The 24,746-nt window shown below is 62.0% G+C and overlaps 2 protein-coding genes across 3 annotated transcripts; one reads left to right on the top strand and one right to left on the bottom strand.

Annotated features, from left to right (window-relative positions):
* Positions 1-525: 525 nt before the first annotated feature.
* ALG12 (ALG12 alpha-1,6-mannosyltransferase) lies at positions 526-11,667 on the bottom strand. The gene is made up of 10 exons (XM_007189220.3): positions 11,529-11,667; positions 8,641-8,972; positions 8,431-8,563; positions 6,564-6,737; positions 5,784-5,978; positions 5,201-5,304; positions 4,409-4,632; positions 3,744-3,913; positions 3,580-3,655; positions 526-3,503 (listed from the first exon to the last, which is right to left on the bottom strand). Exons 2-10 carry the CDS (start codon positions 8,806-8,808, stop codon positions 3,272-3,274), a joined length of 1,476 nt encoding a protein of 491 aa, XP_007189282.2. The 5' UTR covers positions 8,809-8,972; positions 11,529-11,667; the 3' UTR covers positions 526-3,271.
* Positions 11,668-11,899: 232 nt separating this feature from the next.
* CRELD2 (cysteine rich with EGF like domains 2) lies at positions 11,900-20,129 on the top strand. 2 transcript variants are annotated; one of them, XM_007189218.3, is made up of 10 exons: positions 11,901-12,175; positions 12,495-12,577; positions 13,097-13,207; positions 13,515-13,606; positions 14,245-14,421; positions 15,768-15,863; positions 16,824-16,907; positions 17,939-18,034; positions 18,464-18,610; positions 19,865-20,129. In XM_007189218.3, the coding sequence occupies exons 1-10, from the start codon at positions 12,053-12,055 to the stop codon at positions 19,912-19,914; spliced, it is 1,059 nt and encodes a 352-aa protein (XP_007189280.1). In that variant the 5' UTR covers positions 11,901-12,052; the 3' UTR covers positions 19,915-20,129. The 2 variants fall into 2 exon arrangements, with proteins under 2 accessions (XP_007189281.1, XP_007189280.1); XM_007189219.3 differs by lacking the exon at positions 15,768-15,863 and having other exon boundaries at positions 11,900-12,175.
* The last annotated feature ends 4,617 nt before the right edge of the window (positions 20,130-24,746 follow it).

Raw genomic sequence — 24,746 nt, 5'->3', positions numbered from 1 at the left:
CGGGCACTGAAGCTAAAGCAAACGGTGGAAGGATTGGTTGTACATAGAAACACTTCAGAGAAATGAGAAAGCAAAAAGTCAGGCAGGGGCTTCCCTGGTGGCGCAGTGGTTGAGAATCCGCCTGCCAATGCAGGGGACAAGGGTTCGAGCCCTGGTCTGGGAAGATCCCACATGCCGCGGAGCAACTAAGCCCGTGAGCCACAACTACTGAGCCTGCGCGTCTGGAGCCTGTGCTCCGCAACAAGAGAGGCCGCGATAGTGAGAAGCCCGCGCACCGCGATGAAGAGTGGCCCCCACTTGCCACAACTAGAGAAAGCCCTCACACAGAAACGAAGACCCAACACAGCAAAAATAAAATAAATTAAAAAAAAAAAAAAAAAAAAAGTCGGGCAGAGATTATGATGTATTTCTGCCAAGTTCACCGAGTGCACCGGCCTCCCCTGCTTCCACCCCCCCCCCCACCTCTGCCGCCTGAGACAGCAAGACCTACCCCTCCCCTTCCTCCTCCTCCTCAGTCTCCTCAGCGTGAGGACGAGGAGGATGGAGACCTTTGTGACGACCCACCTCCACCTAACAAACAGTAAACAATCATCATGCTGCGGTTAAGAGACCTCTCTGCTGTGTGTCTCGATGTGAAAAACTAACAGCTGTACACCCTGTAAAAGACTTATATTGGACATCCATCCTCACATAGGCATAAGCTGAGTGATACTAAGTATAAAATTAACAATGTGGTTTTGTTTTATAACTTTGCTTTCAAAGAATCAGGTATAGTCTCCCTCCCTCCCTGACTTGTAATTGGAGAAACCGTGTAACAGTCTATCATCATAGGTTTTTTGTTTTTAATGTAACAATGTTCCCAATGCTGTATGATGAATATGACTGCAATACTATATGCCATAAAAATTTTATGACAATCCATCCATTAGTGTATAGGCTGGGCTACCTGGAAGTGATCGTATCGATCACACTAGGCAACCATAAAGCAATCATGTTGCTGCTGCTTCATTATCAATGCATATATCATTGTACCTGTAAATAAATGTGAATTTCTTTTTCACATTATCTTTTCATTATTGATGTCTAGTATTAGTTATATGTGTAACATCTACAGCCTTTCGTATGGTCTAAAACAATAATGATATAGGTACTGACAGACTATTCATCTTGGAAACAGATGACGAAAACTCATGATTTGATAAACACAGTACTATAAATATTTTTTTTTATGATTTTTTTTTTTTTTTTGGCCCACCGTGCAGCTTGCAGGATCTTAGTTACCCAATCAGGGATCAAACCCGGGCCCCCAGCAGTGGAAGCACAGAGTCCTAACCACTACACCGCCAGGGAATTCCCTATGATTTTTTTAAGTTTTTTACTGAATTTGTTACAATATCGATTGTTTTATGTTTTTGGTTTTTTGGCTGCGAGGCATGTGGGATCTCAGCTCCCCGACCAGGGATCGAACCCGCACCCCCTGCATTGGAAGGCAGTCTTAACCACTGGACCCCCAGGGAAGCCCCCCTATGATTTTCTTAATTAACATTTTCTTTTCTGTAGCTTACATAATTGAAAGAATACAGTATCTGACATGTAACGTACAAGACATGTGTCATGGACCGTTCATGTTATGGGTAAGTCTTCCACTCAACAGGAGCTATTAGTAATGAAGCCTTGGAGGGGGGTCAAAGGTTATGTGCAGATTTCCGACTGCGTGGGGGTCGGTGTCCCTTGACACAGGTCAAACGTACGTTGATGTTGTCGGGGTCCGGATTCTCACTGCGGGGACAGGACGTGCAGACGTGGAACGAGGGAGGCAAACGGACGCCACAGAGGTGGGGTGGAGCTGGAGGTGTCGGCATGCTGCTGTGACCTCTCACACCTGTGCACGTGCACAAGCGTGTGCCCACGTGCACGCGCGCCTGTCCTCCCTCTCTCCGCAAAGGGCCTGGAAACACGGGCATCCTGATAGCAACGAGCACGCTTTGCACCCAGATCTCGGTCTCTGAAACCAGTCCCTGCCCAAAGGAGCCTGGGCCTCCAAACGGCCGACTCCAGGGTGGAGACAGAGAGGCCCGAGGAGCCTGGGTGGGACTCCTTGTGCCAGCAAGCAGGGAAGTGCTCAAAGCCTTGACGACGGGGCACGCAGCCGGGACCGCACGGCTTGACAGGCCCCCCGGGGAATCTGCAGTTTGAACACCAAGGCAACCGACAGGGCAGCTCACGGCCCACAGAGGTCCAGCAGCAGTCCACGCGGGCAGGCTGACGACCGGGGGCCACATCTAAACACTGAGAACTGCCGATGACAGGTAAGTAACAAACGCTCACGAGCAACAGGCAACAGGGGAAGGTGGGCGCCCGCTGAGCGGCGGGCGGCCGCAGCAGGAATCACCAGGGGGCGCTGTGTCGGCGAGGTCTGGGGAGGGGCCCGTACAGCCTGCTTGTCAGCCTCGGTGGAAAAAACAGTAACTACAGGTCAGGAAGCGCCACCTCCTTCCGAGGCACCGAGGCACCCGGGCTGGAGGCCAGGCGTAGGCAACTGCCTCTGGAATGGCTCAGGGAAGACTGCCTGCCTCTACGCACACGTGTGTAGCGTATGTGCACGTGTGCATGTGCACGGTGTGTGTGCACGCGGGCAAAGCACACTCAGTTCCCTGCATCGTCTTCAGTGCCTGGTGAAGTCAGACACGTGTCAGATACTCAGTCAACACTGTTCAGCAAAGTGGGAAAGTGCCCAAATCACTTAAACAAAACCCAGGTGGAGGCAGTCTCTGGAAGCATCACCCGAGATCGACAGTAAGAAGACATTTACAATTTGATTCTCACTCTTTTTGAATGCGTTTATCTCCTAAAGCCTCATCTGAAATGGAAACGGCTGCCTGTGACCACAAACAAGGCCCCGCCCCGAGGGCTGGGTGCTGGTGGGGACGAGTCCAGCACGTGCCGAGTTTCTGCGGTTACGCTGCCCCAGGGGGACGCCCTTTCAGGGGCCGAGAGGCCACAGCCTGCTGCCCAAAAGCAGCTCCGCGGGCGAGACCCACGTCCTGCTGCCGTGGACAGCACTCGGTCTGGACGGCAAACAGCATCCCACCCACCGTCACCCTGGCAGGGGTGCCGGGCCCCTCGTCCTCACAAGCGGTGGGCGGCGTGGCCGTGGCTGTCCCGGCTGCGGACGCGCCCCCGTGAGGGTGCACCCCTGGTCCTCTGCGCGTTTCCCGTCTCGTCCCGTCGGTCGGAACGCCGACGTTCCTGGAGGGCCTCTGGCTCCTCCTCAGGAAGGCCCGAGAAGCCTCTCCAGAAGCACCAGCTTGGTCTGCAGGTTCACGTCAAAGGGGGGCAGCCTGGTGAGGTTCAGGCTCAGGCCGGCAGTGCCCGGGACGCTGGCCAGCACCCGGTGCGTGTCCCGGTAGGGGGCCTGCTGCCCGGGGGCAGCCTCCACCAGGAGGTGCGTGTAGGCCAGCATGCGCTCAGAGCCGGGCCGCACGTCCTCCCTCTTCTCGTACCTGCGAACGAGAGCAAGGCTGTGTGCCGCGGGGTCCGTGGCAGCCCCGGGAGCCCGTGCACGAGACGAGGACGTACCTCCAGGCGCTGTTGACTTCCAAAAACCGGGACACACCTGTCTGGGCAGCGGCCACGTCGATGTGCACCACGACATCTGCGGAAACCGTGTCTGCTCGGTTAGCGCCGCGAACCCGGCACCTCTGGCCAGAGCCGCAGCCGGTAGTGGGGGGCCGAGCGCCTACCTGTGCGGGGGGGCACCAGCTCGTGCAGCCTCTGCATCGCCACGCCGCCAGGGTAGTTGAAGTGGGACACGTACGAGCCTGTGGCCGAGTATGCGGCGTTCACCACGAGGTGTCCTATCACGAGGAGGGACCCCACTTTATACAGCCAGGACTTCTTATAATTATTCAGCCTGTAAAAGAACAGTGCACCTTGCGGAAAGGCAACGGCAGCAGCAGAGCAGAACCTATCGTTGGGAGCAGAAACCCACTGCCCGCTGTCGCTGAGCGAGAGTTATCACCAAGCAGGCAGACGTGACATTGTCTCTCTGAAATTCCACCCAGATGCCAATTTAAAACTATTACATTTTCAAGCATGCCACGTCATTACTTGGGTCAGAGCATAGCCTCCGGGCCAAATACCGCGCTGCCTGTGTGTAAGTGAAGCGGACGGGATAAGGCCGCTGTCGCAGTGCGCGGGCAGGACCGCGAAGCCCACAGAGCGAGGCACTCACCGTCTGTCCTTTACAGGCCAGTTGCTGGCCCTGTACACTCGGGCTGGACCCTTGACCAAAGCCTGGCCAGGCGCCCAGTTAAACACGTCGGTTTACCCTAAGCACCGTCCCCTTGTGAACCGGTAAGCCGCCCCAGGGGAGCCCAGGCAGCAGCGTCTCGGCGGTGGCACTCACACACGGGCGCAGCCCCTGGCGGCCACGACGTTGAGCAGGGGGAAGGCGTAGATGATGAAGCGCAGCTCCTTGTGCGGGAGAAGCGAGTACAGAGCCACGAAGCCCAGCGCCGGCAGGAGCAGTGCCAGGGCCCTTCTGTCCGCGGCGCCCAGAGGCACAAAGAGCAGGCTGCAGCCCAGGCCGCGAGGCAGGGCCGAGTAGAAGTACCAGAGCAGCGGCGAGGTCTGCGGCAGGGGGGTTAAGGAGGCCACGTGCCAGCCACAGCTGCCCGTCCCCGGGCCGGGCTCAGGCGGGAGCCAGGAGTGTGCGGGAGACACAGCCCTGACGGCGCCCCTGCCTGCAGCACCCGGGACCCCCGCGCCTCGGGCCACAGCGTGACCCCTTCACACGCGGACAGAGGCTGGGACTCGGGTGCCGGTGCCAGAGCCAGGCCGCGGATGGCGAGTGGGGCTGCGCCGAGTTCTTTAACTTTTCCCTCCGTTTTTCACTGTAAAAACAGACTGTCCCAAGGTGATGGGCCCACTGGGGACTCAGTATTCTATTTGCGTGTGTTTAACTACTCCAGGATAAAATGTGAAAGGAAAGCAGATCATCATGAGGACAAATGAGACGCTTCGGCTACAGACACCGGCTGGCGGCCACTGGACCAGGGGAGGCCCAGACTGCAGGGAAGAAGGCGCCAGTGCTGGCGCTGCAGCAGCCGCCACGCTCCATCAGGTGCGGACACAGGAGGAGAGTAGCTCATCACGCAGCCCTGCCCTGTGGGCCACTGTGCAGACACGGGAAGGATACGCCCCAGTTGGAACTTTTGTTCAGGACGGTGTTGTACCAGAGCACCTTTCCTTCTGGCCACACAAGGTAGCGCCAAAAATAGGAGTCCACGGCCACCGTCAGTCCTAAGAAAAGAAGACCTCAGGAAAGAACACGGCCACCTGGGAAGCTCGGATCTCGATGCAGCTGGCTGAACGGCAGCCGCGGAGTCCTGGTCACAGGTGGATGTTCCCGAGACGCAGCCCCGTCAGCACAGAAACCAGGAGCCACCAGCAGCTTCACGTAAAGGAGCTGAGGCGTCGGGACCTACCCCCCGAACAAGCCTCTTCACACAGGTCCCTCGTGGCCGCCTGGCCTGGCTGAGACGCACGAGGAGAAGAGCCCCCAGTGGAGGCCCCGGGCAGCAGGGGGTGGGGGCCCTCGTGGGGGACCCTTGGGCAGAGCAGCCAGGGACCTGCACCGAGACGTTTTACCACCACTGAAGGTGAAGGTAATTCCATTTAACGAAAAACAAAAAAAAGAAAACCTCCCGAGTTTCGTCTGCATGCAACAAGACAAGGAAAGCACAGACCCGAGACCGCGTGGCTGCGGTGACCCGACTCACCTAAGCAGAGGATCCCGGCTGGCACGGCCCAGCGCAGGGCCCTGGCCGCCGACACCTTCCGCAGGCAGAGCGGCGGCAGCAGCGCCAGGCCCAGGAGCAGGCTCAGCTCGGCTCTGAAGACCAGGACGGCGAAGGCCGAGAGCCGGATGAAGCGCGCCCACCTCTGCCGCAGCCAGGCTGCGAGGGCTGCCAGGACTGCAAGGCACAGGCCGGGAGGTGGGCCGCTTGCGCTCTCCTCGGGAAAGCCGCCCAGAGCCCTCCAGCAGCCAGCCAGCGCCTCTCAGAGCCAGACCCGCCAACGCGGGCCCGGGGCCGCACCGCGACAGCCCCCCGCCCGGCCCGCGTCCTGCGCCGTGGCAGCCCGAGCCACTTCCGCAGGCCAGGCGGCCCCCGACGGCGCTGGACGCCGGCGCCCACGCGGCTTCCCGCCTCCTCCGCAGCCTCGCACTCGCGCGTCCAGCGCCAACCACGGCCGCCCCCTCCCCCTCTCCCGCCCGGTCCCTCCAAGGTCCCTGCTCCCCGCACTCGGCCCCCCGAGGCTCCCGGAGCGTCCCCACCGGCCCCGCACGCGGCTTCCTCTCCTCCCAGCTCCGCGGACCAGCTCCAGCTCCGGTCCTGCTAAAGAGAAGCCGAGCCCTGGAAGCCGGGCCTCAGTCCAGCACCGAGGACAGGGCCCTGCTCCCCTCGCAGGGTTTCTGAGACGCCCAGTGGGGAGCAGCCTTCGACGGGCAGACACGTCGGAGGGAACCCCCCGGGCAGGCCGGCCGGGCGGCTACATACCCACAGGCAGCGCCAGCACGTTGGGGAGCGTCCGCGTGCAGTAGAACATCAGGTGGAACTGCGAGGCCGTCACGCAGCAGAACAGGGTGGCCACCGTGGCCCCAAACTGCCGCCTCACTTCTTTTTGTAAAGTCCAGAGTCCAAAGATCACGCTGAGTCCAAGGACGGCCCTGACTGAACAGAGAGGGCGCCATGTGTGTGACAGCGGCGGGCCGGGGCCCTTAGCGACCACGGGGTCTCGAAAGGGCCCTGAGGGAGGGGAGCTGCCTTCGGTGCTAAGAACGGGCTGGGTGTACACGGCAGAACAGTACTCGGCCACAGCGGAGGAAGCCACGCCACGGCAGCAACACGCAGGAACCCAGGGGTGATCACACTAAGTGAAGTCAGACAGAGGAGGACAAGTATCGTATGTTATCACTTATGTGTGGAATCCAAAATATGACACAAATGAACCTACATACAAAACAGAAACAGACCCACAGACACAGAGAATAAACTTACGGTTACCAAAGGGGAAGGAGGAGAGGGATAAATTAGGAGTTTGGGATCGACAGATACACGCTACTGTATATAAGATAGATAATTAACAAAGATACACTGTATAACACAGGGAACTATCTTCAGTATCTTATAATAACCTATAACGAAAACAATCCGAAAAATATACATATAACTGAATCACTTTGCTGTACATCTGATACAATGCCATATTGTGAACCAACCATACTTCAATTAAAAAAAATAGGGGGCTTCCCTGGTGGCGCAGTGGTTGAGAGTCTGCCTGCCAATGCAAGGGACACGGGTTCGAGCCCTGGTCTGGGAAGATCCCACATGCCGTGGAGCAACTGGGCCCGTGTGTCACAACTACTGAGCCTGCGCGTCTGGAGCCTGTGCCCCGCAACAAGAGAGGCCGCGATAGTGAGAGGCCCGTGCACCGCGATGAAGAGTGGCCCCCGCTTGCCGCAACTAGAGAAAGCCCTCGCACAGAAACAAAGACCCAACACAGCCAAAAATAAATAAATAAATTTATAAAAAAAAAAAAGACAGGTAAAACAAATGGAACTAAAATACATTAATTTAAAGTGACAGTATATTTTTTACTGAAACTAGCGTTAGGTGAATTTGTTCATTTTGTGCTTCACTCGCTATTAATTGAATTCTTTTAATTTTGAGTGTGGTGGGCCACATTTCATGTCCTGTCACATCGTTTATTAAACACTTTTGAAACTGTCAAAAAAATGGGCGGGCCATGGAAGACAGAGAGCCTAGACCCTGGCCGCCCCACCCTGAAGCTGCACCGTGCCTGGTGGCCCCAAGGCAGGGGCCTGCGGCACGCAGCCGCTGGGCAGGGCAGGAGCATCAGGACGGCAGCCTGGCACTGACCCCAGCGGCCCCGCCACCTGGCCAATACCTCCAGGGCCGCGTTTACCAAGGACCTGATGTGCAGACGTGGCCCCCAACTCTCCTGTCCAAGGCTTCCTGGCCCCCCCACGTGACCACAACAGCCTGGAGCGAGGGTGGATTTCCGTTTCCTCATCTGCCCTTTCAAGAAGCGGAACTGCTTCTTCCCCAGGAATGTGCGATTTTTAAAGCTCTCCATACAGGCCGGAGCAACCAGCCGTGAGATGGGTTTGACTGAGCTGGGAAACGTACTGCTTCTGCCCGGGGGACGGGGCTCGGCCCCCACTGCAGTCACGAGGGCACAGCCCGGCGGGGCTGACGCTGTCCCCACTCTGAGTCCCTCTGCTGAGTGGCTGAGATTCCAACAGGTGGAGCCTCCTGCACGAGGGACCCTCCACCTGGGTGACTGAGACCCTCTGACCACACTGCAGTTCTCCACCCCGTCCCTGTTTGAAGACCCCCTTACCTACTAGCTGAGAATAGAACTTGGACGCTTCCAAGAGCGAAAGCACATAAACGGCGGGGCTGGAGAGCGCCGCGATCACCAGCGGCCCGAGGAACGTCCTGGGGACCACGCCAGGGAACTCGAGATGGTCAAACTGCAGGGAGAAGGGCAGGTCAGCAGAGGCCCCAGGAAGCGGGGGTCGATGCACGCACGGCTCGGGCGGGAGCTCACCTTCTCCACATCCAGCCGGTGGTAGAGCAGGTCGTGCACGGCCTGCAGATTGAAGCTCTCCTCCACCTTGGTGTAGGGGCAGGCGACCAGGTGGACGGCGGCTACCACCACCAGCAGCCCCAGGAGCCAGCGCTGCTTGCCCAGGCCCGACGGCCTCTTCCCGGCCATTCTGCACGTCAGCCTCACGGACCTTCATCCACCGCCAGCACCGCCACTCGAATCGTTGTGAGAGGATGGAGACGCAGGTCCCTGAGCTTCAAAACTCACGCTCGAGTTAACACCTGGGAAACATGTTTGAAGGGTAATGGGAATCCTCTGAACTGCTGCAGCTTCTGTAATCCGAAAACACATCAAAATAGAACGTTGAAAGAAAAATCATGCTAGAGAAGCTTTCGTACTTTAACCAGCCTTCTTACGCTTTAAGCTGTGCGAATACTTTTCCAGGAAGAAAGACCTGAGTTGCAGAACCCGAGTTTAGTCCACTGTGCAGCCGGGACCTGGGCCAGCCTGGCGCTGGAGGGCAGCAGGACGACCCCCGTGCTCGAGAAGCTGAAATCTGGCCGGAGAGTTAGGAACAAGCTGGGCTCGGCTCCCGCGGTACTGGCCGAGGGAGATGGGCCGGGAGGCTGTGAAGTAGGAGGGCGGGAGGGGTGCGCCTGGAGAACTGCAGAGGCACAGCCACGAGGGGACAGGAGGTGAGGCGCAGGGCTCGGGGCGCCAGCGAAGCCCTGCACCCCAAGGATGGTGAGACAGGGCCGCGGACACCCACCCGCTGTGTTCTGACCTTCACCCCCCCGAGCCTCTTGGAGCCCCGGGGAGCACCACGCTGGTCGTGAGCACAAACACGTGGGTGGCAGAAAGCAAGAGTGTGTTCCTGGGGGGCGGGGATGCAGACAGATGTGCCTGCGACGGACCACCCAAACACCAACAGGACTTTGGGGGGCACCCCATGGCACGAAGCTTCCTGGGAAAACCATGGAAGTGTCTGGGGCAGTTCCTACTCGTGGAAGACCTCTATCTTTCAATCTGGCGAGGGAAGGAAGACGGCAAGTTCTTCCTGTTTCTGGCTTGTCTGAAAACAGGTTTGCTTTTATTTGATCAAAACCAGAAGGGCAAGAAGTGAAAGGAGAGAACCACGGTGCTTACTGTTTGTTAAAACTACTTTTTGGTTCGAGGGAGAGGTATGAAGTCTGTACTCTCCTAGAATAGCAAGTGGGGAATCAACAACTGAGGGGGAACAGGAATCCTGTTTGATATGGTGGTGGTGGTGGTGGTGAGGTGAGGGAAGTAAAAGGGTCAAAAGGGCTCCAATAATTAAGAATTACCAAAATAACACGCAGTTCCCAGGGAAGTAACAGAACTTTTCCCTTACCAAATGTAAGGGCGGGATCCTTCTGTCCCCCGCTCCCCACTGTAACCTCAGCAAGGATGGACTCCGGTCATCACAGGGGGCATCTGTCTCCCCTGCTGCGCTCACAGCCTGAGGGCAGGGCTGACTCACTGCTGTATCAGCACAGCCTGGTGCATGGCAGGTGCTCAACAAACTACTTGAAGAAGAAATTCATAAAAACTAAGCGTGGGGGGCTTCCCTGGTAGCTCAGTGGTTAAGAATCTGCCTGCCAATGCAGGGGACATGGGTTTGAGCCCTGGTCCGGGAAGATCCCACATGCTGCAAAGACCCAACGCAGCCAAAAAAAAAAAAAACAAAACAAAACTAAGCGTGGATCTCATTACACCAGTTTACATTTTCATTAAAGAAACGTTAACGCTTTAATTTCCAGTGAAGCCGAAGAGACCACGGAACGTTCATATACTACTCTCTGTTCCTCTTACTGTTCGAGGGGAAAAAGAGTCTACAGAACTAGGAAGCATCTCTAAGGCCAGGCGGTCGGAGCAGCTGCGCAGGTGCTCCGTGGCAGGAACCTGACTCGGGCTCACAGCTGTCCCAGGCCAGTCCCTGCACACCCCACTCCACACCTCTGCCCAGAGGAGGTTTCCCTGCGGGAAGATCTAGACTCTGTTATTTCACAAGCTGTGGGGTGAAAAGGCACCTGCCAAACCCCGCTCCGGGCCCCAGGAGCTTCTCATCCAGATAAGAGTGTGCTCTGTGCTGACGACCAAGGGCAGAAACCAACTGGCAAAGCAGCTTATTTTGGAAGGCGCTGGCGGCACCCTGCATGCCCAGCCGGGACCACGAGGAGACAAACAGGACATACGCAAGTACAGAAACCACGGTCAACCCCCCACCGGGCCCGAGACAGTGAGCAGACGCACCTGCACTGGTCCACACCTGCTTGCAGCTGTTCGGGTTGTTAATCTGACGCACCCACAGGCTAAAACAGGCCACGACTTTAAAACATGTCGTTTATAGGATGGTGACCCCTCAGATTAGGTGCAAAGGCCTTCTTGTCCCCGCCTATTCGGATTCTAAGGTCTCTACTGAAACTGGTCAAGTCAGATGTTCACGTTATTAATCCCTGGCTGGAAACACAAAGGAACTGGTACAAATTCGGCCAGAGAAAACTCTGTATCATTTGTACTGCTTCCTTCTGGCAGTTCTGTCCTACTAGAAACCAGGTAATGCCCACCTTCGTTCTTCCTAACTTAAGCCACGGGTTCCAGTGCCAATGGCCTCGGGCACGTGGGGAAATGCAGATGTCTGGAAGCCCAGAAACACTCATCAGGCCCCAGGTGAGGAGCCCCAACCCTAGGTTAGGAGACTGCCCCCAGGGGAGGAGCCCACCGCCGGGTGAGGAGCTTGGCCCTCAGGTGAGGAGCCCAGCGGTCGTCCTGCGTGGACACGCACGGTGAGGCCCAAGGAGCACCGCGACAGCGCCGGCCCGGGGTCCCCGCAGCCCGTCCCGAGAGCCCCAGCCGCGCGCGCTGACCTCGCCAGTCCACGGCGCGGTCCCTCGAAGCGCGTCCGCCGGGGCTACCCTCAGCCGGAAGTCGAGCGGCGGAAACCGAGAATAGAGGCGACGCCCTTGCCCGAACCTAACATGGCCACTAAACCCCGGCTGCCGTCGCGGCGGGCGCCCTCTCTGCCCGGAGTAAAGATGGCCGCAGCGGGCGGTGCAGGCGAGAGGCCGGCGCGAGGGGCGGGCTCGGATCTCCACGCCCCCTGTGCCCAGCCTTCCCGGCGGGACGCTGACCCGGGGCCTTCCTATTGGTCGCCTCTCGTGGCGAGCCCGGATTGGGCCACATGGGGACGGGGCGGGCCCAGCCGACCAATAGCGATGCGAGGGCTGGCACGGGGCGGGGCCCCGGCCGGCGCCGTCAAGTAGCCCCGGGAACCGCCGGCGTTTCGCAGCCGGTGGGCGGCCGGAGGCCGGAGCGCTCGGCCGGTTCCCGCTGGATCTCGGCCAGTGCACGCGCGGCCGCGTTCCCGCAGCGCTGTCCACGTCGGCCCGCCATGCGCCCGCCGGCCCCGGCCGTGCTGGGGCTGCTGCTTCTGATGCTGCTGTCGCCCGGCGAGGCCACCAAGAAGCCGACGCCCTGCAAGCGATGCCGGGAGCTGGTGGACAAGTTCAACCAGGTGGGCCGGTCACCCCGCGGGGACACGAAGCCAGGGGTCTGGCCGGGGTCGCCTCGCCATGGACCAGGGTCACCCCACCATGGACTAGGGTTTTCCCGCCGTCTACTGGGGTTACCCCCTCCGTGAACTGTGGTCACCACACCAGGGACCCAGGGTTGCCCCACCATGGACTGGGTCATCCCACCATGGATCTGGGGTCATTCCACCATGGACTGGGTCACCCCACCATGAACTGTGGTCACCCCACCATAGACCGCTCACCTCACCGTGAACGGGGTGAGGCAGCAGTGCTGGGCCCTGTGCGGCCGTCTCCCCGCAGGGAATGGTGGACACAGCAAAGAAGAACTTCGGTGGTGGAAACACGGCTTGGGAGGAAAAGACGCTGTCCAAGTATGAATTCAGGTGGGCACCCTGCTCTTACTGGCCCAGCACCTGCCTTTGGTGCCTGACGTGTTCCCGGGAGCGTTGACTGACAGACACAGCGTCTCTTGGGGCTTGTCACCTGTCCTTGCCTGGGGCTGGCGCACTGGCTCCTGGCTGGCCTGTTGGCTTGCACACTTGTCCCACTCGCCCTCCACTCGGCAGACACGATGGTTTCTTAAAACCATAGGTGGGGCTAAATCCCTCCTGCCACCCCCAGCTCCGGCCTCCTCCGGCCCCATCGCAGGGCTTCCCCTGGCACACACCACACCCGATGTCCCACCGTGAGGACGGACAGGCCTCCCTGCCCGGCCCCACCCTCCGTGTTTAGTTCTCTGCCTGGCACTGACTACCCCCGGCCCCACTTGGGTGTTTGCTGAGGGTCTTTTTTCACTGAAGTGCCACTGCAGGTGGGGCCTCGGGACATCCCTGGGGCATGGACGCTGACCACTGAGGTACCCTTTGCCCCGGCCTCGCCGAGCTGACGGCCTTGTGTTTCAGCGAGGTCCGCCTGCTGGAGATCATGGAGGGCTTGTGTGGGACCAGCGACTTCGAGTGCAACCAGCTGCTGGAGGAGCACGAGGGGCTCCTGGAGACCTGGTGGCTGCGGCTGTGAGTGCCCGCGTCCCCGGGGACCAGCGCCAGCGACTCCTGGCTTTTGAAATGATGTCAGGTTTAAAAAGCTACAAAAATAGTAGGGGCTTCCACACACCTGTTTTCTTCCTTACCCGTGTTCCCATCCTTTATTACCAAAGTGCGACAATCCAGACGAGGGTATCAGCTGGAAGAGTCTTTTGGCACCCAGACCCTTGTCTCCCAGATCCCGTGATACTCAGAAGCACGTTACACGTTCAGCTGTGTTTTTGTTTTGAGGAAATCTGTCACGTGAGATTTATTGAACACTTTTTAAAATCCTCAGGAAGAAGAAGTATCCTGACTTATTTGAATGGTTTTGTGTGAAAACACTGAAAGTTTGCTGTGCTCCAGGAACTTACGGGCCGGACTGCCTGGGTGAGTTTCCTGCGGGGACTCGCGAGCGTCCTGTGTGGTTCCGGTTAACCCTGTCGTGATTCCCGGCTGGGCGGGAGCTCGGGTGGGAACGTGGGCCCTGTGCCGCCTCCTCCCAGCTGTCGGGATCTTCGCCTCTGGGTATCTGGTCCCAAGTATGCTCCTAATTCAGGGCTCCACAGACCCCCTGGTCGCCCACCTGGGTGCTGCCCTCTGGGTGCGGGGAGGTGGCCCATACGCAGCGAAGCCCGTGTGAGAGGCCGGGGCCAGGGGCGTCCAGCCTCCGGGGGTGCAGAGACTGAGTGAAGCCATGGCTGCCGCCCAGGCGTCACCGAAACGTTCACGTGGATCAACTGGGCAGAGGGCACGATCCTGGCGCTCAGGCCCCACCCCGGCCGAGGCTGCCCCTGCCTTGCTGGTCCCGCTGGTGGGACACCACAGCGGGGGTCCTCACCGTCCCGTCCTCGGCCCCGTGTCCCGGGTGACGCAAGCCGACGCCTCCTCCAGACACCTCGCCAGCGTGGGGCTCCTATGTCCCCAGACAGAAGGGGTGAAGCAGGGCTGGGGTTTCAGCGAGACGCAGAGAGCTGGGCTCATGAAGTGTCGCGGGGTGTGCTCTGAGCGGCTCGGCGTCCCCGCAGCGTGCCAGGGCGGGTCCGAGCGGCCCTGCAGCGGGAACGGCCACTGCACTGGAGACGGCAGCAGACAGGGCGACGGGTCGTGCCAGTGCCACCCGGGGTACCGGGGCCCGCTGTGCGCCGACTGCATGGACGGCTACTTCAACTCGCTGAGGAACGAGACGCACAGCATCTGCTCAGGTACCCGGAGCTGCCTGTGCGGACGGGAGGGGGACCCGGTGACCGCCGACCCAGGCTTCTGGGAGCTGAGGGCGAAGGCGCGGGCCCTTGTACGATGTAAGAAGGGACATGACAGGACCAGCAGCCGGGATGGTCTCTCTTCCTGTCCCCAAACAAGCCCCAGGAGGGAAGTGTGAGTTGCGTACCCCCGATGTCCTTCTGGAGAAGGGCTCGGAGGCTGGACCGTGTGGCATCTCCAGCTCCGTGACGTCCACGCTGGTCCCAGGGCCCCGGACCTGCACGTGGAGTGTCTGGCCCGAGCTTGCTCTCCCCGCGGCTGTCCCAGCAAGAGGCTCGGGTGTCCTTGGGCGCAACTCGGGGATCAGAGGCTGGTGTCCCCGCTGTCACTCAGGCTTAGGGTCTCGGAGTGAGCAGAGGCAGGGCCGAGTCTGGCCACGTCAGGGCACCAGCAGGGTGGGGAGGTGGCCCAGGTGAGAACCGGGACAGCGGAGGCCACACAGTGTGACCTCCTGGCCCCAGGTCCCCGTGTAGAGGACACACCGTCTTGGTCACCCTGGTGTCAGGTAAGGTGGGCTCTCCCACCTGGGTTCTGGGCCCCCCCGTGAGTTCTGAGATGGGCCTGTGGGGTTGCACAGATAGAGCCTTCTCAGCTGTGATGGGCACGCTTCTCCTTTCTGGTTGGGGAGGCCCATGCCCTGCTCGTGAGGCTGCGTCAACCCGGGATGGCGTCCTCTGACGGGGCGTAGATGTGTAAATCCAGGGAGGAAGCCACGAGTAGCACCCTGTCTCGATGTGTTTTCTCGTTGGTGGTCACTGTGTACAGGAAGACCTTTTGGGCGTCAGCAGTCGTGCTGAATTCTCCCGTCAGGGCTGGCGGTGAGGCTGCACCCCCCTGGGCATCCCCGTGGAGAATGTGCTGGGTGTCTGGGAGGCCGGCTCCTCTGATTCCTACCCCAGGCCTTTCCCGGGCCCAGAACGTCCACGCGTGTTGGCGGGCGGCACGCGCACACGCAGCCGGGTGTGGGCTCCAGCATTCGGGAGGCTGCCTCTGGCAGGTGACGAGCAGTTCCTCTGGAGTCCGCGTTCGCTGAGTATTCTATCCCGCCGGGCGTGGGAACCCCCGTGTGCTCTCTTCTCTCGTTCCGTCCGGGGACGTTGTGAGCCACACGAGTAGGTTTCTCTGCTGTTGAGCGTATCTTGTTCCTCTGGGATGTTTTTGCTGGCTTGCGGTTTTTGTTTTCACCCTATGAACGTCAGCTCCTAATTTCCGAAACGCCCTTTGCGTCGAGTTCACTCCTGAGACGGGATCCCCACGTACTGATGGCCGTGCCACCTCTGCCTTCCAGCCTGTGACGAGTCCTGCAAGACGTGCGCGGGCCCCACCAACAGAGACTGCGGCCAGTGCGAAGCGGGCTGGGCACGGGAGGGCGACGCCTGCGTGGGTGAGGCTGGCGGGCTGCCCTCCCCCACCCCTTCCCCCCACTCTCTCGTGGCGTCTGCGCAGCCCCAGCTACCCGCAGGACACCCCACTCCCGCTCTCCGCCCCCTTCTGACTCGTGGGGAAGCAGCCTCTGACGTTCCAGGCCGTGTTTTAACGGGTCACAGCGTGGAGGCTGGGTTTGCCCGCGTGCGATCTTGCCTGTGGGCCGGTTGCTGCACGTGAACCCTCTGTGGCCTGGACTCTGGGCTGGGAAGGTGGCCCCTGCCCCCCGTCCTTGCCATCAGGTGGCCCCGGTGGTCCTGTTGGCTCAGGGCCCGGGAGGGAAGCCTGGGACTTGGGCCCAATCGTGTGTCCTCGGGCCCTGGTTTCATAAAAGAGACAGACGTGGGGTGGGGGGCTGTGGCCGGCAGGTGGACACTGCAGGGCATGGGCGGCCTCTGACTGTGGTGGACTCCGCACGGCCCCTCGGTCTGGCGGCCCTAGCCGTGGCGCACGGCTCTCCCTGTCCGCCGTGCCCGGCCAGCTGGGGCCCCGCCTGCTCCTGGGGTGTCTTCTCCTCGAGCCGCAGCCCGTGAGTGCTGCCCTACAGCTCGGCCGCCAGCATCTCGGCCCTGCCTGAGTCCGCGCAGGCCCAGGTGCTGGTGGGGGCGGTGGGGTGGGGGGCGGGCGGCCGCCGTCCTCCCGTCCTCCCGCCAGGGCCTCGGTTTTGGTCTCATCCTCACAGCTGCTCAGCCGCAGGCAAGTCGGGGGCCTCACGTCCCAAACTGAGTGGGGAGGGTGGTGCCCCCCAGCCCCGCCTTGGAGCTTCACCGCGGCCCCGTGGGAGCGCTCACGGGTCAGCCGCTGGTCCCACCTGCACACGGAGGCCCCCGAGGATGACTGACTGTGTGTCTCCCCACGGTGGTCCCTCTGGCCGGCGGTCGGGGCGCGGCTGCCGCCACAGCTGTGCCGTCCTCTGCAGATGTGGACGAATGCGCGGTGGAGCCGCCCCCCTGCGAGGACCAGCAGTACTGCGAGAACGTCAACGGCTCCTTCGTGTGCCAGGGTGAGCGCGCCTCCCGGCCCGCCGCTCCAGCCCCTCCTTCCCCTCCAGAGGCTTGCGGCTTGTCAGCGTGACCCCTGTGTGCTCTGCCACCTTAAAACGTTTACGGTGGCAACACAAGTGATAGATGTTTCCTGGAGAAGAATCAGGAATTCAGATAAGTTGAAAAAAGGTGGCAACCATCCACTCCCTGGGGAGGGGCCCCTGGCAGGCCGGTCGAGGCAGTGCTGATCTGAGCGGCGCCTTGTTACCTGTTAGTTTTTCATTCAACAGTATCGTGACCGCCTTTGCGTGTCACATTTTTGTACATCGTGTTAATTATTTTGGAGCATGTTGTTATTTCACGGTTTTCTTCAACAATCTGTATCATTGAATATTTGTCATACACCGTTTCCCACAGTTACAAACTTTGAAGACCCCCGTAGGTAAAGCTTCTTACGTTCTTCATTATTTTCTTTGGATGAGTTTCCGAGTTGCTCAGTTCAAGGAAATGTGGATTTTAGGGCCACCCACCGCCCCGAAAGGTTGAAAGGTGGTGCCGATTCCTCGCTTCCCCCCCCCCGCCCCCCCCCCCACCGTGTCCACGGCCATGCCGTCCTGTCTCCATGTTTGTGGACACACAGCTTCAATGAGACGCCCCCCAAAGCATCACACGTTCTCTGCTGTCGTTGGCACCAAGCTCCTAGCTGGTGAGTCAGCAGTGTCACAGCTGGAGGCGGGTTTTGTTTGAGAAAAGATGCTGCCCCCCATCCTTCATGTGACAGAGGTCGTGGAGGGGCCCCGTCAGTACTGCTTGCGCAGCCCGGCCTGCACCGCGGTCCCTTAGCAACACAGTGCCAATGGTCAATTGGTCAATCACAGCAAGTACGCACTTTGCCTCGAGCGCACGCTGTCTGCTCCCCACCGCCCCCAGGATGGGGACACTGGGCTCTCCCGGCCGCAGGGCCTCCGCCATCTGGTGTGTGGTTTCAGGTCGTGCTTTGCTCACAGGACGGGGGTCTCGTGTCGTCATCTCCCTCCCCTCTCGTTTCCAGAATGTGATTCTACCTGCGTGGGATGCACAGGGAAGGGTCCTGGACAGTGTAAAGAGTGCATCCCCGGCTACTCGAAAGAGAGCGGCCAGTGCGCAGGTCAGCGGGCGCATCTGCGTTCAACTCGGGGGCGGGAACCTTCCCAGAGACCACGCGCGCTGGTGGGGACGGGACCCTGGGCTGCAGACTCCGATTCTCATGTGCCCAGGGGCGTGGGGGCCGAGTGAGGGCCTGCGGGCTCCGGCTGGACGTCCCCCTCGACAGTCAAGCCCGGCTGGAACCCGGCTGGAGAACCACCGGGCTCCGCCCTCACGTTTGCCTGGACTGTCTCTTCTTCCCGCCCCCGACGGCCTGGCTCTGGGGCTCCTGTTAAATGCTCCCCTCTGTCTCCTTTCTCTAATGGGCTGGTTCCATCTCTGCGCTTTCTGCGTGGGAGTGAATCGTGACGCGTGAACCCCTCGATCCTTCGATCCCCATGTGCACGTTTGCCGAACGAGGTCACCTGGTCAGTGGAATGTTTTCATTTAGACGTTGATGAGTGCTCGCTGGCGGAAAAGCCGTGTCTGAGGAGGAACGAAAACTGCTACAACACGCCCGGGAGCTTCGTCTGCGTGTGCCCCGAGGGCTTCGAGGAGGCCGAGGGCGTCTGTGTGCAGACGGGGCCGGCAGGGGCCGGTGAGTGACCGCTCGCCCCACGGCTGCCCTCTGCCCTCTGCCCTCTGCCCTCGGCCGCGGGGCCTGGGTGCGCTGCCGCCTGTTCCCAAGTTAAGAAATTCACACAAAAGGTGGCCCTGGGATGATGGGAGCCGGGGTTCCTGGAAGACAAGAGCGTAAAGTCCTCTGCGGGGACGAAGCCCCGGGGGACTCCCTCTCGCAGGGACGGAGGGAGACGCAAAGGAAGGTCAGCAGACGGGCCGCCAGCCAAGCAGCCCCCAGGTCCGGCCGAGACAGACGTGCAGGGAGGCGGCGGGAGGGGCAGACGGCTCCACGGGGGCTCCTGGGAGCCGCAGCAAAGCGCCACAGGCCCGGCGGCGTCAACCCCAGAGGCCCCTTGTCTCCCAGTCCTGGGGGCTGGACGTCTGAGATCAAGGTGTCGGCAGGGCTGCCTCCCCCTGAAGCCGGTCGGGGAGCAGCTTTCCTGCCTCTTCGGGCTCTGGTGGCTGTCACTCTTGGCGTTCCTGGGTTGGCAGCTGCGTCCCTCCAGCCTCCGCCTCTGTTTATCACAGGGCCTTCTCCCTGGAGCCTGTGTCCGAAGTTCCCTCTACTTATAGGGACACCAGCCATTGGGTCAGGGCCCACCCCAGTGAGCTCCTCTTAACCTGCTCCCCTGCAGGGACCCTATTTCCAAGTAAGGTCACGTTCACAGGCACTGGGGATTAGGATGCCAACCTATCTTTTGGGGGGGACACGGTTCTTCCCACAGTCATCTCGTACAAGTTCTAGAACAACATGGAGAACGTGAAAGAAGCCATGTTAAAAAAGACAATGGCTGAGAGTTTTCCTGAAGGAGTAAGACTTGGCTCAGGCTCCAGAAGCTCCCTGGGTCCCGGCAGGATAAAGAGAGGCTAATCCACATGTAGACGCCCTGTAGGAACCGAGGGGCCTGACGGTCAGCGAGGGCCGCAGCCACGCACCCTCTGTCCCCACACGTCACGCAGGCTCTCGTCTCGTCCCGGCTGGTTCTGGGGGCACCTCGCCGGCTCCCATCGCCCGTCTCTCCCACAGCCGTGTGGCGGCTCTGGGGTGCTGTCGGGACACCCCGGCCGTGGGGTGCTTGGGGCTGCTGCATCCAGAGGGAGCCTGGCGCCGCCCCACGGCCATGGGCAGCCTGTCCACGCGTTACCGCGGCCCCAGCGCCGGCCTCATGGCCGCGTCCTCAGGACCTTTCGTGCTGGGATTTTACGGACCGATCTGTTTGTTTTCTGACAGAAGTCGCAGAAGCAAGCCCGACACAGCCGCCGTCCCATGAAGATTTATGATGTGCAGCCATGTCAGAAGTCACACCCGCCCTTTAAATTATTCAGACTGTCGTCCTGGACGTGGCCCTTCATGTCACACCGTCGCTCCAGGGGAAGCTGCTTTCGTTGAAACGGCTGATGCTTATTTGACCCTTAAAAAAGCTGCATTTCTTGGTTGTTCTTAAACAGATTTGTATATTTTGATACCATTCTTTATAATAAAATCGGCCACTGAATGTAGTTGGGCAGAGAACAGGTGTGGGTTTGTCTCGTTGGAAGCGTGTGGACCCTTAGAACGGAGTTTGCCCCGTCCTGCTGGAAACCCCGGGCCTGCGGGGGTTTTCGAGGCAGCACAGCTGGGCTGTCGCCGAGGGGCTCCCGCCCCCCCCACCCCCGGCTTGCAAGCACCATCAGAACCTTAACCGGGTGAGTTTCAGGGCCCCACCTGTGGGCCCCTAGAGTGAGTGTCGCCAGGGACCCTGGGGGCTAAGCTGGAGAAAACGTCAGTCGCGAACCCCAGGGCCAGGTGGTCCCGTGGGAAGAAGGCGGCATGGAGCCCCCGCGCCACCCCGCAGCCCAGCCCAGCCCGTTCCCACCGGTCCGTGTGGCGGTCAGACCACGGCTTCCGCTCCAGCCCCCCAGGGCTGCCCCCCGGTGAGTGCCCGGTGTCCACCACCCCACCCACTCCCCTCGCTCACGCTCCCCCAGCCCCTCTGGCCTCCTGCCCCCCCGACCCCCCAGGCCTCACGCCATCCCTGTAAACGTCTCCCGCTGTCCTGGCGCCCGTGACCATCCACCTGTCCCCTTGCTGCACCTGTGCTCTCCGAGCCCGAGCTGGGCCCTCTCACCTGGGCACTGGGACAGGGCACCTGCAGGTGGGACTCTGCCGCGGGGGTGCCTGTGGGGAAGGGGCGACCATGGGCCGCAGGCGCTGGCCACGCCCCAGCGCACCTCGGGCTCTCCCCGACCTCTCGTCTCTGCCGCGGGGGAGGTGGAGCGTCCAGTCCCAGGCCTGCGGGGGGGCCCGAATCCCTAGAGGGGACGTGGAGTCCAGTGGGTTTAGCAAGGCCAACGAGCAGCACAGGTTGGGGGCTGCTCTCGTCTGGTCCAGGCCTGGGGGGCGTCCACACTGGGGGATGGCCAGTCGTCAAGCTGACACACAGTTCTCTCGGAGACGGACACAGCGGAGCAGGCCGAGGGGCAGGGCCCGTGGGAGGGCGCGGCCACCAGCAGGGGGTGATGGGGGTGACGGCTGCGTGTGGAGGGCAGCGCGGGACCAGGCGGAGGTGAGGGGATGGGGGTCCCTGGGGAGCCTGGAGGAGGAGGAGGAGGAGGAGGAGGGAGCCTGCAGTTTGGGGGCTTCCAGGAAGCCGTGTGGGCTGGGGCCCTGCGGATGGATGTCGGGTGGGTGTGGCCGGGTGTCGGTGGAGGTGCTGACCCGTGGGTGGATGAGGAGAGGGAGGCCCCTGGCCTGGGGTGCCTCGGGGAGGTGCGGCTAGAAGGCTCCCAAGAGAGGGAGAGAGGGGAAGCCTTCCCTGTCAGCTGCGGGGCTGCGGGGCAGGGGCAGCTCCAGGCCAGGGCGGGTGGTCCCTGCCCAGCTCAGGTCCTGCACGCGGGGCCCAGGCTCAGGTGCCAAAGCCGTCCCGCGGTGGGGCCTCGTGACTGCACTGGGGAACTGACCCGCTTTCCAGCTGGAACCAGATGGCCCCCGTCCTCACTGCAGGCCCTGGGACCGAGCTCACGGTCCCTGGGTGGCACTGTCTCCCCACACACGGTGGGGTCACCTGGGTGGCTGCCCTCCCCCCACCGGAGCTCTGTGGGTGCCATTGCCCCCTCTCCCCTACAGGTGGCATCAGTAGGTGTCCTGAGGGGGCCAGACAGTCACTTGGCAGTGGGGAGGGGGTGGGCCCCACTGCTTTGGACGCTCGAAAGCTGGACCCCGGCCTGAGCCCTGCAGCTGGCTCCCCTGTGACCACTACGCTGGCCCACGGGGCCCGAGGGGTGCCCTACCCGGCCCCTACGCTGCCTTTCTGCTGGGAGGCCGCCTTCCTGGGCACTATTGGCCCTGGGCGGCCTGCAGAGGGATGAGGCCACTGGGCACCTCTGTGCCGACGGCAGCTGCGGGCACAGCCCAGGGGGGTCCCTTGGCCCTCACGTCGCTCTGCTCTGGGACCCCCGCTCAGGCCCCCCGCCCTGCCCCTTCGCTGCACCTGCCCCACTAGGGCAGCGCAAGTCAGGCTGACCTGGGTCCTTGAAAGTGCCGTGCACGGTCCCCCCCCAGGGCCTCTGCACCGCTGTCCCTCCTGCTGGGAACACGTGGGAGGGCCCTCTCCTCTTGCTCCCTCCCTCCATGGGGGTCTCTGCTCAGCGGTCACCCTCAGAGGTCGGCCCTAGCCCCTTGCCCACGTTGCACCCCTCTGTGAGCCCCCACCCCCCCCAGGGCCGTGTCTCTGCTCCCAGCAGGGGATCCTGGCCCCCTCTGAGCCCGAGGTCTGGAGTCAATGGTGGAACACCCCCAGTCTCAGCTTTCTCATCTGTAAACGGGAGGATATTCCCAGCCCAGGGAGCTGGGCCAGACAAAGTGGAGGTGGGTGGTGCGGATCGGGCAGGGAGGGGGACTCGCCCCCAGCAGGACCGCACCAGGCCGGGCTAGGGGCTCAGGATGCAGGCAGGGTCCCTGGGACTACCGTGGCTGGGGGTCCACGTGCAAGGGTGTGGGGATGTGGGCGCTGGGGGCTTGAACGATGCTGTCCTTTCAGAGGCTCTGGGTCCGCCTGGGGCAGGGAGGGGTGACTTGGCGGTGACCCCTGCCCGAGCCCTGCAGCCTCCCCTCTGGCCAAGGGGATGGACAGGTCCGGCTCCCTCGGTGGATCAGCCACTGGGCCCAGGGCCGGAGGGGCGGGTGCGGCCAGCAGGTGGCGCTGTGGGACCATGCCGGGCCCCTCGGCCTGGACCGCCGGGGGGTGGGGTGCTAGCCCTGGGCCAGGAGGTCCCGGGAGTAGAAGGAAGCGGGGCTGGGACAGGGCCAGAACATCACACTGGGGCCTCAGAGGCACCCCCACCCCCCGCCCCGGGAGCCCGGACCCCTGGCCGCTGGAGTGACCCGGTTCCAGCAAGGGCCGCGCTTCTGCTCCCTCATCCCACCTCGGGTGCTGCCCCGGGGTGGGATTAAATGCAGCGGCAGGGACACTGCGCTGCAGCCCTCCTGCTCTGTGCCCCGTCCAGCTGGGGGCCATTAGGGGCCCCGGGTATCGGAGCAGAGCCCGAGCCCGGACGTACTGCTCCAGAACCCGAAGCCTCCAGACCTGTGCGTCCTCCTTCACGGTGGCACGCGCCTTGCTTTGGGGGGCCCCAGGCCTCTGCACCTGCACAGGGCCCACCTCTCCCTAGAGCGCACGTGTCCTACAAAGGCCCCAGTGTGTTCGCCACTTCCTGGTCACCTGGCCTGATTAGCACGGGTCTGTTGATAGGGAGGATGGGCAGCCGGTCCAGGTGACTGTGGGCTGGAGGGTCCCCGTAGCCTGGGGGGCCACGAGGACGCTTTGGGCCTCCCGATACCAGCATCACCCGTGTCTAGCAGTCCTCAAATGCTTGGCATCTCTCCTCCCTGTGCTCAGTTACGGGGTCCAGGGAAGGGCTGGGGTAGGTGTCACGCTGTGGCAGACTCCGCCTACTGGGGACCCAGCCTGCCCTTCGGTGGGGGTTCTGGGTCTGAGGCCTGCCTCGGGCCTGGAAACGGGGCAAGGGGTCACGACCTTTCACGGGGGCCTCCCGGTCACGCCTACGTGGCTTCTCCTCCTCGGCCGCCCGTCCAGGCCCCGGGAACACAGTGTTCTGTCAACCACAACCTCAGGCGCCTCGGGCCCTTGGCCCAGCTCCAGCCCTGCTGCTCACGGGAGCTGCACGCACCTGCCCCCAACGACCAGGCGCCACCACTCCCGTCACCCTCCGTCCTGTGACAGCCTCTCCCGCTGGCAGCAGGGCCCGCGGGAGCCCGGGCAGCCTGCCTCTCCCCGCTCCGGACGGCTGCGTCCGCCGGGCCTCACACCCGTCCCGCGCCCGAGGGCGAGGTCCCAGCAGCTGGGCACAGGCCTTACCTTCCCCCCGCCCCATCGCCAGGCCCCGAACCCCAGCACCAGCCTAGAGCCTGCTCCCCTTCTCCCGCCTGTGCCCCTGTGTGAGGCTCACAGTGGAAGTGGGGGGCTGCCCCTCCCCAACTCCACTACACCAGCTCCCTGAGGTGCCCCGGCCCAGGGCCAGCCTCTGTGGGTGACCCCTCCTGGGCTGCTCACTGCCCACCTGCCGGGGGCCCGGAATAGGGCTGGCTCCTGGGGCCTCGTCAGCCACGGCTCCGGCTCACAGATGTTCACCCCAGCTGCCTTCCCAGACCCCGCTGGCTCTGCCCTCCAGCCCCCCAGGTACCGCTGGGCCCTCCTGCCTCTGCCCTTCATCCCCGCCCGGCGGTGCCAGGGTCTTGCAGACAGGCAGGCCTACGGGTGGGGAGGGGCTCCAGCCCACCACTGGGGATAGGACGGCTGTGAAGTGGGATGACCGGGGTCGGGGCCTGGTGGCGCTGTCACTCTCGGTAGATCCACAGCCAGCCCGATGGGCCCTGGGACGGGGGCTCATCGGGGACTATGCGGAGGGGGCACTGGAATCCTGGGCAGGGGTGGAGGGCGGGTAGCACAGAAGGCCTCGGTCCTGGGGGCAGCCATGGGGGCAGACGGCTCCGTTCCGGGGCTGGGTGGGACCAGCCTTGGGCCTCTTTGGGGACAGGCTGCTGTTCAGGCCACACGCCCCCTCCCAGTTCAGGGTCCTCAAAGCCCTCATTGTGGCTGGGATCATCCCAGACG

The sequence above is a fragment of the Balaenoptera acutorostrata genome, chromosome 11 (genome assembly GCF_949987535.1).
Source record: "Balaenoptera acutorostrata chromosome 11, mBalAcu1.1, whole genome shotgun sequence".
NCBI lineage: Eukaryota > Metazoa > Chordata > Mammalia > Artiodactyla > Balaenopteridae > Balaenoptera > Balaenoptera acutorostrata.
This window is presented reverse-complemented; position numbering and strand designations above follow the sequence as displayed.